General features: G+C 36.5%; 1 protein-coding gene across 6 annotated transcripts in view; it reads right to left on the bottom strand.

Annotated features, from left to right (window-relative positions):
• IL12RB2 (interleukin 12 receptor subunit beta 2) overlaps positions 1 to 14,115 on the bottom strand; it is a 51,289-nt gene that overhangs the window by 29,967 nt on the left and 7,207 nt on the right. For 2 of the 6 annotated variants that reach the window (XM_089515398.1, XM_089515404.1), the window contains exons 1-2: positions 3,002 to 4,058; positions 2,722 to 2,831 (exon numbers count right to left, since the gene is read on the bottom strand). In XM_089515398.1, the coding sequence (XP_089371524.1) occupies positions 2,722 to 2,734 (13 nt within the window). In that variant the 5' untranslated portion in view covers positions 2,735 to 2,831; positions 3,002 to 4,058. Of the gene's footprint in view, positions 1 to 2,648; positions 2,832 to 3,001; positions 4,059 to 4,395; positions 5,586 to 14,115 lie in introns of those variants that run through there. The other 4 variants (XM_089515399.1, XM_089515401.1, XM_089515402.1 and 1 more) reach the window with 4 other exon arrangements.

The raw sequence follows: 14,115 nt of genomic DNA, 5'->3' as shown, positions 1-14,115 counted from the left end.
ATGGATAAAGGATTTTATGTTTAAAGATTGTTTGCAACAGCTGCAATGACCACATCTGTGATGTCCTCTTACATGAAAAAGCTCCTGAGCATGTTCATAAAAATCTGTATGCACTAAAGAGTCCTTGATATATTACCAATCCAGATAAGAATCCTTTTCATAAATATTTACAATACTATGGAAGATATATTGATGACATTTTTGTCATATTTTCTGACAGATCTAGAGTTGAGAACTTTTTCACCTGGATGAATTCTGTAAGCCAACATATCAAATTTTCATGCCAGTCAAACACCCAGCATATTTCTTTTCTAGATGTAGAAGTTTATATTTATAATCATAAGATTGGAGTTCGTAATTTTCACAAGCCTACGGACCGTAATTCCATGCTACATTTTTCTAGCTGTCACCCTTATCATCTGAAAAAAAACTTACCATATTCACAATTCCTAAGATTAAAAAGAAATTCTTCTATTAACACTCATTATGAAAGGGCAGCTGATCAGTATCAATTAGAATTACAGGATAGAGCTTTTCCTCCTCATATAATCCAACAGGCTAGATACAGAGCTTCCCTCAAAGATCGCTCCACACTATTTCTTCCTTCGAATAGTACAACTGAGAACAGGATTATAGGATCCTTCACCTTCACTCATGCTGCGCATCATATTAAACATATCATACAAAAACATTGGCATATAGTTCAGAACATTCCAGGCTGTACACAGGCACCCATTATAACTTTTCGGAGAACTAGAAATCTCAAGGACTCTTTAGTGCATACAGATTTTTATGAACATGCTCAGGAGCTTTTTCATGTAAGAGGACATCACAGATGTGGTCATTGCAGCTGTTGCAAACAATCTTTAAACATAAAATCCTTTATCCATCCCATATCAAAGGAATGTTATGAATTAAACTCATTCACTAATTGTAACTCCCTGAATGTTATTTATGTGATCTTATGCCCTTGTCGGAAGATATATGTGGGACAAACTTCAAGACCTCTAAGAATTAGAATATCTGAACATAAAAGTACCATTCGAAATAAAAGTTTAGATACTTCACTTGTCACACATTGGTCACAATTACATCACTCTCCAGAATCCTTAAAATTTTTTGTTATTGAACAAGTCAAGTTTGGTACTTTTTATAGTGGCAACAAACACACTAAACTCCTACAAAGAGAATCATTTTGGATTCATAAGTTGTCATCAAACATACCCAAGGGTTTAAATGATCGGTTGGATTTAAGTTCTTTTTTATGAAATTGTATACATTGGTTAATATTGTACAAATCAGAGACATATATGGATATGGGAAGAAGGCCAGGCAGATCACATAAAGCTATATTATGCTCATAATGTATTTAGAATGAGTCGGAGTTGTTAGTTACCTTTCAATTATTATAAGTGTTATTATGCATTCAGCTATGGTTTGGGCTTACTTTATGGGACATGTAGGATAGTATGTCACTAGAGGATATACCTTTAAGAGAATTCAATGCATCACTCTATCACCTGCAGCCTATTGCTGAGGCAAAGTATATTATGAGTTACTATTCCTGTGAACTTGTACCAGCATCCTTTTTTATCAGTCAAGCCAAGCTGTTTAATATTGTGGGTAAGACATAATGATTCAATTTTGTTTGTTAATCATATTATATTTTGTATTATGTTGCTGATAGTAATTAATATATCTTTGATTGTCAACTTTGTGTATTTAGAAGTATGGAACACACAATGTACTATATTATTCCGGTTATGAAATTGATATGCTGATGAAGACCTTGGTGAGTCGAAACGGCCACACAGGACTCCGGAGGTAGCCGTCCCATCTGAATTCTACTTATAAGGACCCTGCTACCAGCCAATATTATTAGTTCCAACTTCATGTTGATTTGTTCCAAACATCATCCATCATCATTGCTTTTTAGATTTTGGACTCTATATTATGTTACAGCAGTAGAACCTCCTTCACTGCTAATATCAGCAACATTGTGTACTTGGACTGTTACCACTTCACTCTTTAGATATATATTGGCTATTATTGATGTGTCGTGCAATTATGTATCTGGATATATATATCTTGTGAATAGACATAGTCTAGTTATTATACATATCTCTTGTTGTTCCCTTTTTGTTCAGTTTGTCTAAGTGTAAGCCTGCTGCTCGTTGGTTGATATAGTGAAAGATAACAAACCCCAGTATTATTGGCTTTTTGAAACAGTGTAACAGCTTTAAAATTAAAAATCTTTATCATTATAACATTATAATTTTTGTGTTCTGAATAACCTTTACTCATTATTCATTAAATGTTCCTTGGGGCCATGTGTGTATTTTCAAAGCTTTTTAAAAGCAACTAAAAATAATGTTAAGAGTAACTTGCAACAAACTAGTAATTTAATGAGTTATCCTTGACAGAAATGAGTAACATTATCAAATTGTTTTTTTTTAAACTGGAACAAATAACAGGAATGGAATACTTTTACAAAGCAGCATTCTGAGTAATGGCAGTCTTAGGGCCTTAATATGAGGAAGAGATCCTCAAAGCTTCAACATCCAAAGCACAGTGTGGACCAGTGGAAGGGTGTTTTAAAACGACAACAACACAAAAATAATAATGTGATATAAAGAAACACAGAGCACCTTCTAGAAGCAGGGTGTAACACTGAGATACAATCACTCAATTCAAGGGTTTCCCTTCTTTTCATATTCTTGCCTTTTATGAGCATTATTTCTCTGGTTTCTTTTCTGGTTCATGAGCAATATGACTCAGTTTTTTTACACATGAGATATATTTCTGCAGTTTCATTTCTGGATGGATCAGAGCTAAAACATAGAATAGAGAATTGAATTATGCTAATGGTCATATCAGATTCTGGCTTGATTTTTTTAAAAAAAGAAACATAGGCATGATTTGTATGACTTGGAATATATTAAGTTTAACAATTCAGTAATTTAGCAGAAAGCTCATACATGGGAGGAAGATTATACACTACCTGTCACTGAGACATCATTCTCTGATGATAAAGCAATCCAAGCTGGATTCTTCTGATGGTTTGTTTTTAATCTAGTGCATTAATTAAAATTATATCCATCTTAGCAGACATAAAAACTGTCTAGTTTTTCTCAATTTCAATCTTCCACCTATTGAGAAGTCTGCATTTTCTCCCTAAGGATGAAAATAAATCTGTGTAACAGATGTATTTTTTAAAACTATTAAATACTTTTAAAATGGAGGATCGATCATTACTTATTTCTTCATTTTACACCAGTTATAGTTATACTCCTATATGTAACCACCTACTAGAGCTCACTGAACTGTTTGCAAAGATCATCCACATCCCATACCACATACCAACTCTTATGATTTTGACAGCAGCTAGTAGTTTCAGTTCCCTGAACCTTTTGTTTGGTTCGCTGTGTAGCCTGATGAACTATTCCGTATAACTCAAAAGCTCTAAGTCTAACAAACATGGACTGTCATCCTATTCATGGCACATCAACTTATAACTTTTTCTTATGCATTCACATATCTTTTTTGGGTGCTGCAGAGTTTGGTATTCTCTTGTTTCATCTGTAAGAGTAGCATGCCTCAGCCAGATTTTAAATCCCTTTCCAGCCCATCTATACCTTTGCTTCACTCCTGTTTATCCCAGTTCTCTACCTCCCAATCTCTCATCCTTCCAAAAGAGCCAGACAGGTTTTAAACCCCTTTCCAACCCATAGATCTCCTCACCCCACTCCTGTTCTTCGTAATCTACCACTTCTCAATCCCTCCTCCTTCCAAAAGAGGCAGCCAGGCTTGAGAGATTGAGAGATGGTGGGCTGGAAAGAACAGAAATGGGTGAGAAGACTTATGGGCTGGAAAGGGGTTTAAAACATGGCTGGCTCTTGGTATTTTTCTTATGACAGTCTTGATCTCCTCAAGCAGGTGCTCTCTGTCATTTCTTGCGACATCATTATCCTTCAACAGGCGTTAAATTTTAGGTTATAGAAAAGGTCAATACTATTTTTTAAAATTTTATTATTAAAAAGACAATACTTACAAAAGGACACTACAATACAAAAACACATAAACTTCTTATATACAAAATAAACATACATTAATACATTTTAAACTGGTAAATCAAACATTAAAGAAAGGAAAAATATATATATATACAACAAAAACCCTTCAATCAAACCTAACCATATTCAACTTAACATTCCTGCTGTGATCGCAGGAGGAGAGAAGATCCTTTCTAATCTTATACCTACCTAAACCTTAAGCCCTCCACTACCAATCCTTTCCAGCTCTCTCTCCTTCAAATCCCTATGTCTTGCTTCCCCTATATTACTTTCCTCCTACTTTTCCTTTACTAACTCATTTCATAATTCTACCTACACTTACCTTCTTCACTCACTTCTTCCCGAAAAGGTCAATACTATTGATTATGTCAAGAAAATTGCTTGGGTCTCTTCTGGGAGAAAGACAGTATACAAATAAAATGAAATGAAATAAATAACTAAATAAAATTAAAAATTTTGGTCCTCAGAGACCTGAATGAGGATCTTGCCCTTCTCCCACTCTTATAAATTTCCTCTGAATAGTATAAAAATATAATAATAACTCCTCTTTTTGGCTCTAGGTATTGTTACTGTCACAATTAATGGTTCAGATTTATGGAATTGCAATGAGATAAAACAAATGTATTTTGTGTAGTTCTGTGAACTTGCATGCAACAGCTAGCAGAATTCTCACAAAGACTGTCGAGATTAAGTCACACAACATAGCTATAGTGGTTGGATATCATCTAACACACTAGGATTCTTTAGTGCAGAAGTCTACCGGTAAGTGCCTAAAAATACCTAGAGAGACTAGGTTTTTGAAAAGGGGATTGGAATCAATAAATTGGAATAATTCAGAGTGGAAGAATATTTTTAATGTCAATGCTCATCTCTAACAGCCTGGCTTCTGAAACATGATAATAGTTTTCTTAAATGTGAAATGTTCAAAGAATATTTAATCTCAAAATGGGTGGGCTTGTGCTCATTATAAAATAATTGCAATTTGAATACATTCAGCAGCCTTTATTTCTCTGGATAGATGTTTATAGAGGAATGAAATTAGAGTGAAATTAGAAGTTAATTTTTAGATGGAATTTCAATTCCAGTTCACATGTGTGTGCCAGGCAAAATTCTTCACTAAACTAAAGGGCAAAATAAGTACAAAACAGTGACAGCAACTTGCCAAGGATAGGTACCAGAATGCAGGAACTATACTTGGAAAACATAGGTATGTTTGAGGCCTTTGCTAGCAACAATTGCATAACATTCTGTTTAGTGGGGTCCCCTACAGGCTCTTCCCAATACCATAGATTATTTATGTCACTGAGTGTGGAAAGTTGAAATGAAGAGAAACCGAGACTTCCCTCCTTTAGCCCAATAATGAGAATCAAGCAGCAGAAGTTGAAGTTGCAAAATTGCATGTCCTAGCAATCCTAGCCCGCCAATGGTGAGGAATGCTAGAAATAGCAGTCCAACAGCATGTGGAGAGCCACATGGTTCACACTCCTGGTTTTTCTTATGGTATATGTGTGTGTGTGGGGGGTAAATTTATCCATAAGACACAGAGATACACACACACACACACACACACACACACACACACACACACACATGTCTAGTTTCTTCAGGTTGATCTGTCAGGTATGATGAAGCACACCACATAAACTTTCTTTTCAGTTTCTTTATCTGTCAAGGGCACAGACTGGATGAGTGATCAGTCCAGGCCATTTACAAGAAAGATGTCTGGTGCTGTTTTACTAGAATTGTTTTCCGTGTAGACTAAAAGTTCATCAAAGAGTATGGAAAACAAAAGATACCTCATGGGTTTATATCACAAGATTTCAAGCGCAATCCTGACATGTTCTGGAACACTTTCTGCTGAGGACAAAACCTATAGAATTCTGACTTTTGGGGACAATATGTACCTTTGCCAGAAAACCAAACATCCCATTTCATCATGTGCTCTCCTATCTCCATTGCTGGCAATCATGTTGCGTTATGGTATGAAAATCACAAGGGAATGAAGAGGGGAGAGCAGGATACTAGCTGAAGATCAGTATGAAGCACAATTTTGTGTAGAACCACTAGCCTTCAAATATATAAACACTGCAGTTTTTTTATATTCCTCACATTCATTATCATAAACACATTAAAGTATGTGTAATAAAAGAAAATGATTCTTCATTCATTTGGGATTATAGAAAAAAGAATATATGAACACTATTGTTTTTAAGGTTGAAAAAAATTAGAAGCAGCAGGAACATTAGTTTCAGTGAGTACAGACTGAACAAAGGAGACAGATATACAAATGATTTTCATTTACAAAAACATCTTCCAAGCTATGAGAAACAGGAAAGCAGAAAGTATAAGGGATTAAGAATGGTATCAGCACGACTAAAAAGAATCCATGTTGTTCCTCTGGTATTTGTGCAACCTCAAGTGAAACAATCACCACAAGCAACATCCAAAGATAAGTTGGTAGTAAAGAATGTACACACATTACATTAATTATTAATATGGTTTTTTTAAAGTAAAAAAAAGTTGTATTTGCATTGGAAGGTAGAGTTTTAAACAATTAAGTTACAGTAGTTGGTATGTACTGTATATACTCATATATAAGTCTACAAATTTTAGTGAAAAAATTGACCCCCAAAACCTGTACTGTTACAGTACTGTTCTTTAATTCTTATTTTTTAAAAAGGAACCATCCCCTGGTGAAAGGCAAGAGTGTAATCTGTCCTAGAAGCACCAACCCTCCTCTGTTCTCTCATCCATCTAGTCTTTAGTGTGACTACAAACAGTTATGTTTGCTGGAATTTTCTAATTTCTTTGGCATCTTTTTTCCTTTGCTTTGTCCTTTCATCCTTTGTTACATGACCCTAAGTTTTACCCTCGACTTATAAATGGGTCATATCAAAATCCATAATTTTGGCCCCTAAACCTTCCCTTATACATGAGGTTGATTTATAGTTGAGTATATATGGTATGTTACACTGATACACTGAACGCCTTGCAAGAATTAAGGTTGAAAAATAATGTGCCCTTCCCTAACCTTCCTTTTTTGAACTCTGATCAGTAAAAAACAAGGGCATTCATTTTTTGAAAACCCCATTTCTCATCTCACTCACCAAAAATCTTTTCTTGCTTTCCCATTCTCTCTCCCTTATAATCTCATTTTCTTTCTCACCACCTTTCTTTAACTTAAGTCCAAAAGACACTGCAGAAATAATTCAGTTTGAGACCGCTTTGACTGCCCTGGCTCAGTGCTAGGGAATCCTGGCAATTGTAGTTTATTGTGGGACTAGAGCTGTCTGACAGAGAAGGATAAATGTCTCACAAAGCTACAGTTCCCAGAATTCCCCTAGCATTGAGCCAGTTACTACTGCACTGAAGCCTTTCTTAAATTGGTTTGTGGAACAAAAATCCTGTTTTTTTTTTTTGGGGGGGGACTTCCTAAATTCTTTTTATTTAGATATTTACTCTACTTTTCACCAATGGCTTTCCTCTTCTCCACTACTCACTTCAAAAGCCCCTTGACACAATTCCTCCAACAAATAAATGGTTTGAGTTTTATGGCCTAAAACCAGTAATTCCTGAAGGACTATAAAGAAAGGAGTAACTTACTCCTACACATTAATGCAACAAATAAACAAAGCCCTAGTTTAAACAATAACAATGGCTTTTTGTTTGTTTGTTTGAAAAACTGTCCCTCCAATCCTGCTGGAGACCAGTTTTTAATCTCTGCTCAGGCATAGAAACCACTTTCTCACTTTAGGCAAGTCACTCTCTCTCAGCCTCAAAGGAAGGCAAAGCCAATCCCCCTCTGAACAAATCTTGCTAAGAAAACCCTCTGATAGGTTCACATGAGGGTTGCCTTAAGTCAGAAGTGTTTTGAAGGCACAACACATTTTGGGTAAAAACCTTAGAAATGTAAAATGTGCTGGATGTTTAACACTGTCTCGTTTAATTAATAACTTAATTATGCAAATAACATTAATACTAAAACTCCAACTTAAGTCAATCACTTCTGTTAAACATAATCAAGTTGCTGCTTCCCATTGGCAAATTTCTAACTTAGTTGATAAATTAACTGGTTTTAATTAATTCCTATCACTGGCAACACCCAACTTCATGGGCATACCATAAATAATTGCATAACAAGTTTTAGGACAGTTTGTAAAAGGGCTTACCATGAATCAGTAAGTGTAATAACTTGTTGAACAGTTTAAACAAGCAGAATAAGAGGACTGGATTTGATACTTGCACAAGGAATGAAATGGGAGTTTTACAAGTGGCAGAAGCTTTGTGGTTGTGTCATGACACAACTGTACACTATGGACTAAGAATTGAAAGAATACTGCAGAACAAAAACCTAAATGAAATACAGATCCATGCGACTGGAAAGCTCTGATTTCTGAGCCTTTGAAGGTCACTACCTGGTGTGGCTTTTGTCATGTTTAAATGTTGATGGAGGAGGAAATTTTCAGTCTTCCAGATTCTTCATCAAATTCTAGGTAACGGTAACATGCCATTCTTGTCTTAAAAACAACAAGAAATCCCAGGATTAAACACTTGAACAATAAGTCAGGAAAGAGAACCAAGAAAGAAAGGAAGGAAGGAAAGAAAGAAAGAAAGAAAAGAAAAGAGAAAAGAGGCAGGGGAAGTGCAAGGAAAGAAAAGAGGAGGCCCATTGAACTGCATGTGTTGTCCGTTTATGTGCTTGCATTGATCTTCTATGAACTATTTAGATTCAAGCTACTACATACACATAGAGATATACATACACATACGCAGAATTCAAAGATATAGCTGTATTAGTCTGTAGATTCAGTATGTATGGAGATCTTGTAGCACCTTCAAGACTACCTAAAGAAAGGAGTTGGCAGTGTGAGCTTTCACAAATAGCTTGGACATGTTCAGTTATTCTGAAGATCATATTGTGAGTTTACTTAATGCACCCTCTTTTTTGGGCGACCAAAGGGAGCACAATCCCTCAGAGCAGGGGGACTGAAACAAACTCCAGCATGAGAAATGAATGAAACTCAATATGCATGCAGGGGCTTTAGGGGATTATTGCAGAAACATCAAAATCCCCAGAGGATTGAGAATATTATAAGAACCAGGCATGTTCCCCCAGAAAGATGCATTCTGTAAAAAGTGGTTTGCCATTCTGAAAAAGTGTTCTATGGACCTGATGATTTTATTGATAGAAACTTCCAACAGTGAAATTGAGAAACATAAAATGGAAATCAATAAAATTGAACAGGAATTTAAAAAAACACCAATGGACATTACCACATTTTAACAGAGAATTCTAAATATTGATAAAGATTAGGATAAAGAAACTATAAAAATTAGAGAAAACAAATTGAAAAAATTCCAAAGAGATTTAAGGGACTATCAGGAAGACAAGGTGTATAATTGGAAAAAATCAAATAGACCTAGAAAATCTGTATCCTTTGCCTATGAATCATCTGATAACACTATGAGTCCTGATGATAGCAGAAGTAACGCCTCCTTTAATGCTAGCACTGATTATTCTATGACTTCAATAGCTCCATCCTCTACATCGTCTTTTTTACATGCAAGACAAAACAGATACAAGATGAGAACAAGACAGGACACCATACCTACCAGGTTTCCCAGCAAAAGGATTCTAAAAACCAGGAGATAGTCAATCTATCTACAAGAGAATTTACTTTCCATCAATTTCAGGTATTGAAAAAAGGTTTTTTTTGTCCCCACACCTAAAATAAATCATTTTTAGACAATGACTGAGGTACAGAGACTATTCAGAAATATTAAAATTGCAGACTTTTTAAAGACTGAGCAGATTGACAAAGATAGAGAGGTAAGACCATTTAGGGCTAAATCCACCTTTAATCCGGTTACTACCAATCATAACATTTTGGCATTTGAAGACATTATCCTTAAAGAATTAAAATCCACTAAGGACTAATCCCCTACAGTTTGGTACAATTTATCACAACAGGAGAATTTGGCCCTTAAAGAATTATGCCAACTCCAAGATGTTGTCTTCAAGCCAGCGGATAAGGGAGGAGCAATAGTTGTTTGGGGTATGCAAGAATATGTAGCTGAAGCCCACAGACAATTAAACAACTCATTACACTATGCCCCTTGTGGACATGACTCCACTAAAGAAATCAAAAAGTCTATTTCTGAAATAGTCTATGAGGCCTTCATTGATGTATACATTAACAAAAATACATATGAATTCTTGTTAGAATCAGAAGATCGAACACCCCTCTTTTATTTGTTACCTAAAATACACAAGAATAAATTTCCAGTCCCAGATAGACCAATTATATCTGGATGTGGCTCCTTATTGGAACCTCTTTCAGAATATGTTGATTTTTTTCTGAAGCCCTTCATCCCACAGGTATCTACTTATATTAAAGACACTGGACGCTTCCTGCAGGTCCTTGAACAGATCATATTACCCAATGATGACTGTATCTTGGTGACATTGATGTGGTATCTCTTTACACTAACATAATTCATGATGAGGCAATGGAAATTATAGAATCAACATTGAATAAGAGGAGAGATTACCTATATCTCCCTACACATTTTTTGTGCACATTAGCTGAGATTTCTCTTAAACAAAATTACTTTTCGTTCCAGGACAAGTACTATCAGAAGATATCAGGTACTGCAATGGGGTGCAAATTTGCACCACAATTAGCAAATCTATTGATGGACAGCTTTGAATAACAGCATATATTGAATGAAGATAACATCTTTAAAGCCAACATATTAGAATTCAAAAGATATCTGGATGATATCTTCATTATCTGGAATGGGCCAGAGAATGATTTATTTGAATTCCATACATATCTCAATAATGTGCACAATACCATTAAATTTGAGCTGAATTTTGATCATGTCAAAATCAACTTCTTGGATGTATTAGTGGAGAAAAGAGGAGCCTTATTGAAAACTGATCTTTACAGGAAGGAGACTGACACAAACTCCTTCCTGAGATATGAGAGTTTCCATCCACCCCACATGAAGCGAAATCTACCCCATTCCCAGTTCCTCAGGCTAAGAAGGAATTGCTCTGGCTTAATGGAATTTGACAGACAAGCCAAAACTTTAATAGAACAATTTGTTGTTCGAGGATATCCCAGGAAGGGTTTGAAACAGGCTTACTTTAAAGTAAGAAAAATGGAAAGAAGGAGCCTGTTCCTGAAAAAACAGAGAATGTTCATACCCATCACGTATAACAGACACATAAGATACATACACACTGTCGTTCTTAAATATTGGGACTTACTCCAGGACATCCCTGGGTGCTCAGAGAAACTTTTATAAACGTGCCAAGAATCTTGCAGATCATTTAGTCCACAGTAAATGCATGGTTAAGGAGGCTCAGCCAAGTTTGTTACAGAGGAAAACCAAAAGGAATTTTCCATGCTATAACTTCAGTGTATTCAGATATTGTGTTAAAACTACTGAATTCATCAACCCTGTCAACAACAGAATGTACTTTTTGAATGATTTGTTTACTTGTGATACTAAGGGGGTTATATATGCCATCCAATGTCCTTGTGATCTTTTGTACATCGGCACAACTACTCGAAAAATCAAAATGAGGATATCTGAACACAGGAGGTGCATAAGGAACCGAAGAACTACTGCACCAATGGTCCAGCATTTTATACAGTTTAAGCATTCAGACATGGACATTAAATTCTGGACAATTGAGAAAGTGTCTGGTACTGGGCCAATTTGGAGAGAAAACTTCGCCAAAGAGAACTCTTTTGGATTTTCTCTTTACAAACACAGAAACCCTACGCATTAAATGAGAACTGCAATTGGGCTGAGATTCTGTAATTGTTCCTTTTTCTTATCCTGATTTATGCACTTGTATGTCTGAATGAATGCTATCTTCTCCGGATGTAAGCACTGACATATTCACTTGAATACAACTGTAGTGGATATTAATACCTGCAGGATCTTACTTGCTGTTAAACGACCTCAGGCTGTGTAAAACAGGTGCATTAGATTTGAGATTGGGAGAGGGATATAGAGCTCCCTCCTGTTAACAACCGTCAGAGCTTGTATCTATCTGTGGGACATCTAAGTTTCTGTAATTTCACCAAAATCTTTGTTATTACAACTTTTAATTTGTCTATATACATATATTTCTCTCTAGGTACTGCACAAGGTCCATATTGGACAATTACTTGCTAACTATTACTGGATGTCTCCACATATTTTGATATATATTTTTCAAGCTGTAACACCAGGTATTTCTGTATTACTGTATATACTCATGTATAAGTCTAAAAATTTCAGTCAAAAAATTGACTCCAAAAACCTAGGTCAACTTATCCATGGGACAATGTAAATACTATACTTTACCTCTTATTGAAAAGAGAACCATCCCTGGTAAAAGGAAAGAGTGGTATTTTTCTTGGAAGCACTGACCTCTCTCTTCCATTCATCCTTTAGTGTGAGCCAAAACCATTATGCCTGCCAGAAATTTGTAGGTTCTTTGGCACTGTTTTCCTTTGTTTTCATCATTTGGATCCTTTGTTGCATGTTCCTAAGTTTTACCCTCGACCTATCCAAGGGTCATATCAAAATCCTCAATTTTGCCCCCAAAACCTGCCCTTGACTTATACATGAGGTCGACTTATAGTTGAGTATATACGGTATGTGTTATCTATTATATGGTCCCCACCCTATATCCTGTTGATATGTGATTCCTATTCATTTTATTTTTTCAGTTAATCCTGACCACTGATGAAGACTCTTAGTCAAAACGTGTTTGGTCTGGGTTGGCTTATTTCTCAGTTGTAATGGGCTTACTGTGTTATCCCTTTTATTCATCTTTTTGGAGGTGTTAAGTATCCATACTAGTACTCTGTATGTATGACACCTCCATACATCTGATACATTATTTGGGATTTACAGTTTTCTAGCCTAGTACATATTGGTAACACCAGCCCTTTATTTACATTTGGGCTTTGCACACAGACAAAACAAGTCAGTCTGTCTGCAGGATTGTATATATTTTATCTTTTTAATTCTTCTCACATTCTATCGCTTCATTTTGTCCCAATAAAACTACTGTGTTTTTATAGTTTTTCCCCCTAGACTTGTTTGCTTTCAAACCAGCATTTTGACACTGAACAAAATGATAGTTTTCCTACAAGTGAACACATTCATTCTAACTGCGAATGGTGCAAAATGGATAATGTTTAGATAGTGACTGTTCTGTCCTAATGGTTTTTCCTCCCAGATTCACCATCCCATCCAAAGTTCAAGAACAGTCCACATCAGAGTGTGCTTTTCAGTCAGTCGACCTTTTTATATCCCCCCAGCATTTGCTTTCCCTTTCTCTTCAGTTTCAAAAAAATACCTATTTGGTACCAAGTTTGAAAAACTTGCCTTTTAATGACTACATCTCCCAGAATCCCCTCTACAGAAGTTGTCTGGAAGCCCCTTACCATGTACTCACTCACTGTATGCCCATCCACACTACCTAATAATACCACTATGATTCCGCTTTAACTGTCATGGTTCCACGCTATGGAGTCCCAACTGGCTTCTTTCTGGCTGCTAAGCTAAAACATGGCTTTTTATTAAACTGTTGGGGCTTTATTTGCCCCCCCCCAAGTTACCCATACCTGGATTACACTGTTTTAGTTTCTTCTGAAATATAGCCCACCTACTTTTCGTGGTCGGTCTCCCATCCAAGGACTGACCGGGGCTGACCCTGCTTAGCGTCCGAGATCAGACAGGATCTGATGCCTTCAGGGTCTTGTGGCCACGTTGGAAAAGACGTGAAGGCACTCACCACCAAAGAAACCAACCACTTTCCCTCCCTTTAGTGAGAGAAGAGAACTTACCCCAGTTTCAGCCCCAGCCTCCTGACCCCATCTGCACCTGGAGAGCGAACCCGGGAGAAGAGGGAGCAGACGTCTGACTGAGGGAAGGGAAGAGGCAGGGAGGGCGGTACTTTCCACCTGCTCAGCCCCGCAGACGCCCACACTCTCTGGCCTCTCGCTCTCCCCGCCCCAAAGCGCCTGCC

Source organism: Sceloporus occidentalis, unplaced genomic scaffold, assembly GCF_023333645.1.
Source record: "Sceloporus occidentalis isolate IW3139 unplaced genomic scaffold, rSceOcc1.0.p SCAF_3, whole genome shotgun sequence".
Taxonomy (NCBI): Eukaryota; Metazoa; Chordata; class Lepidosauria; order Squamata; family Phrynosomatidae; genus Sceloporus; species Sceloporus occidentalis.
This window is presented reverse-complemented; position numbering and strand designations above follow the sequence as displayed.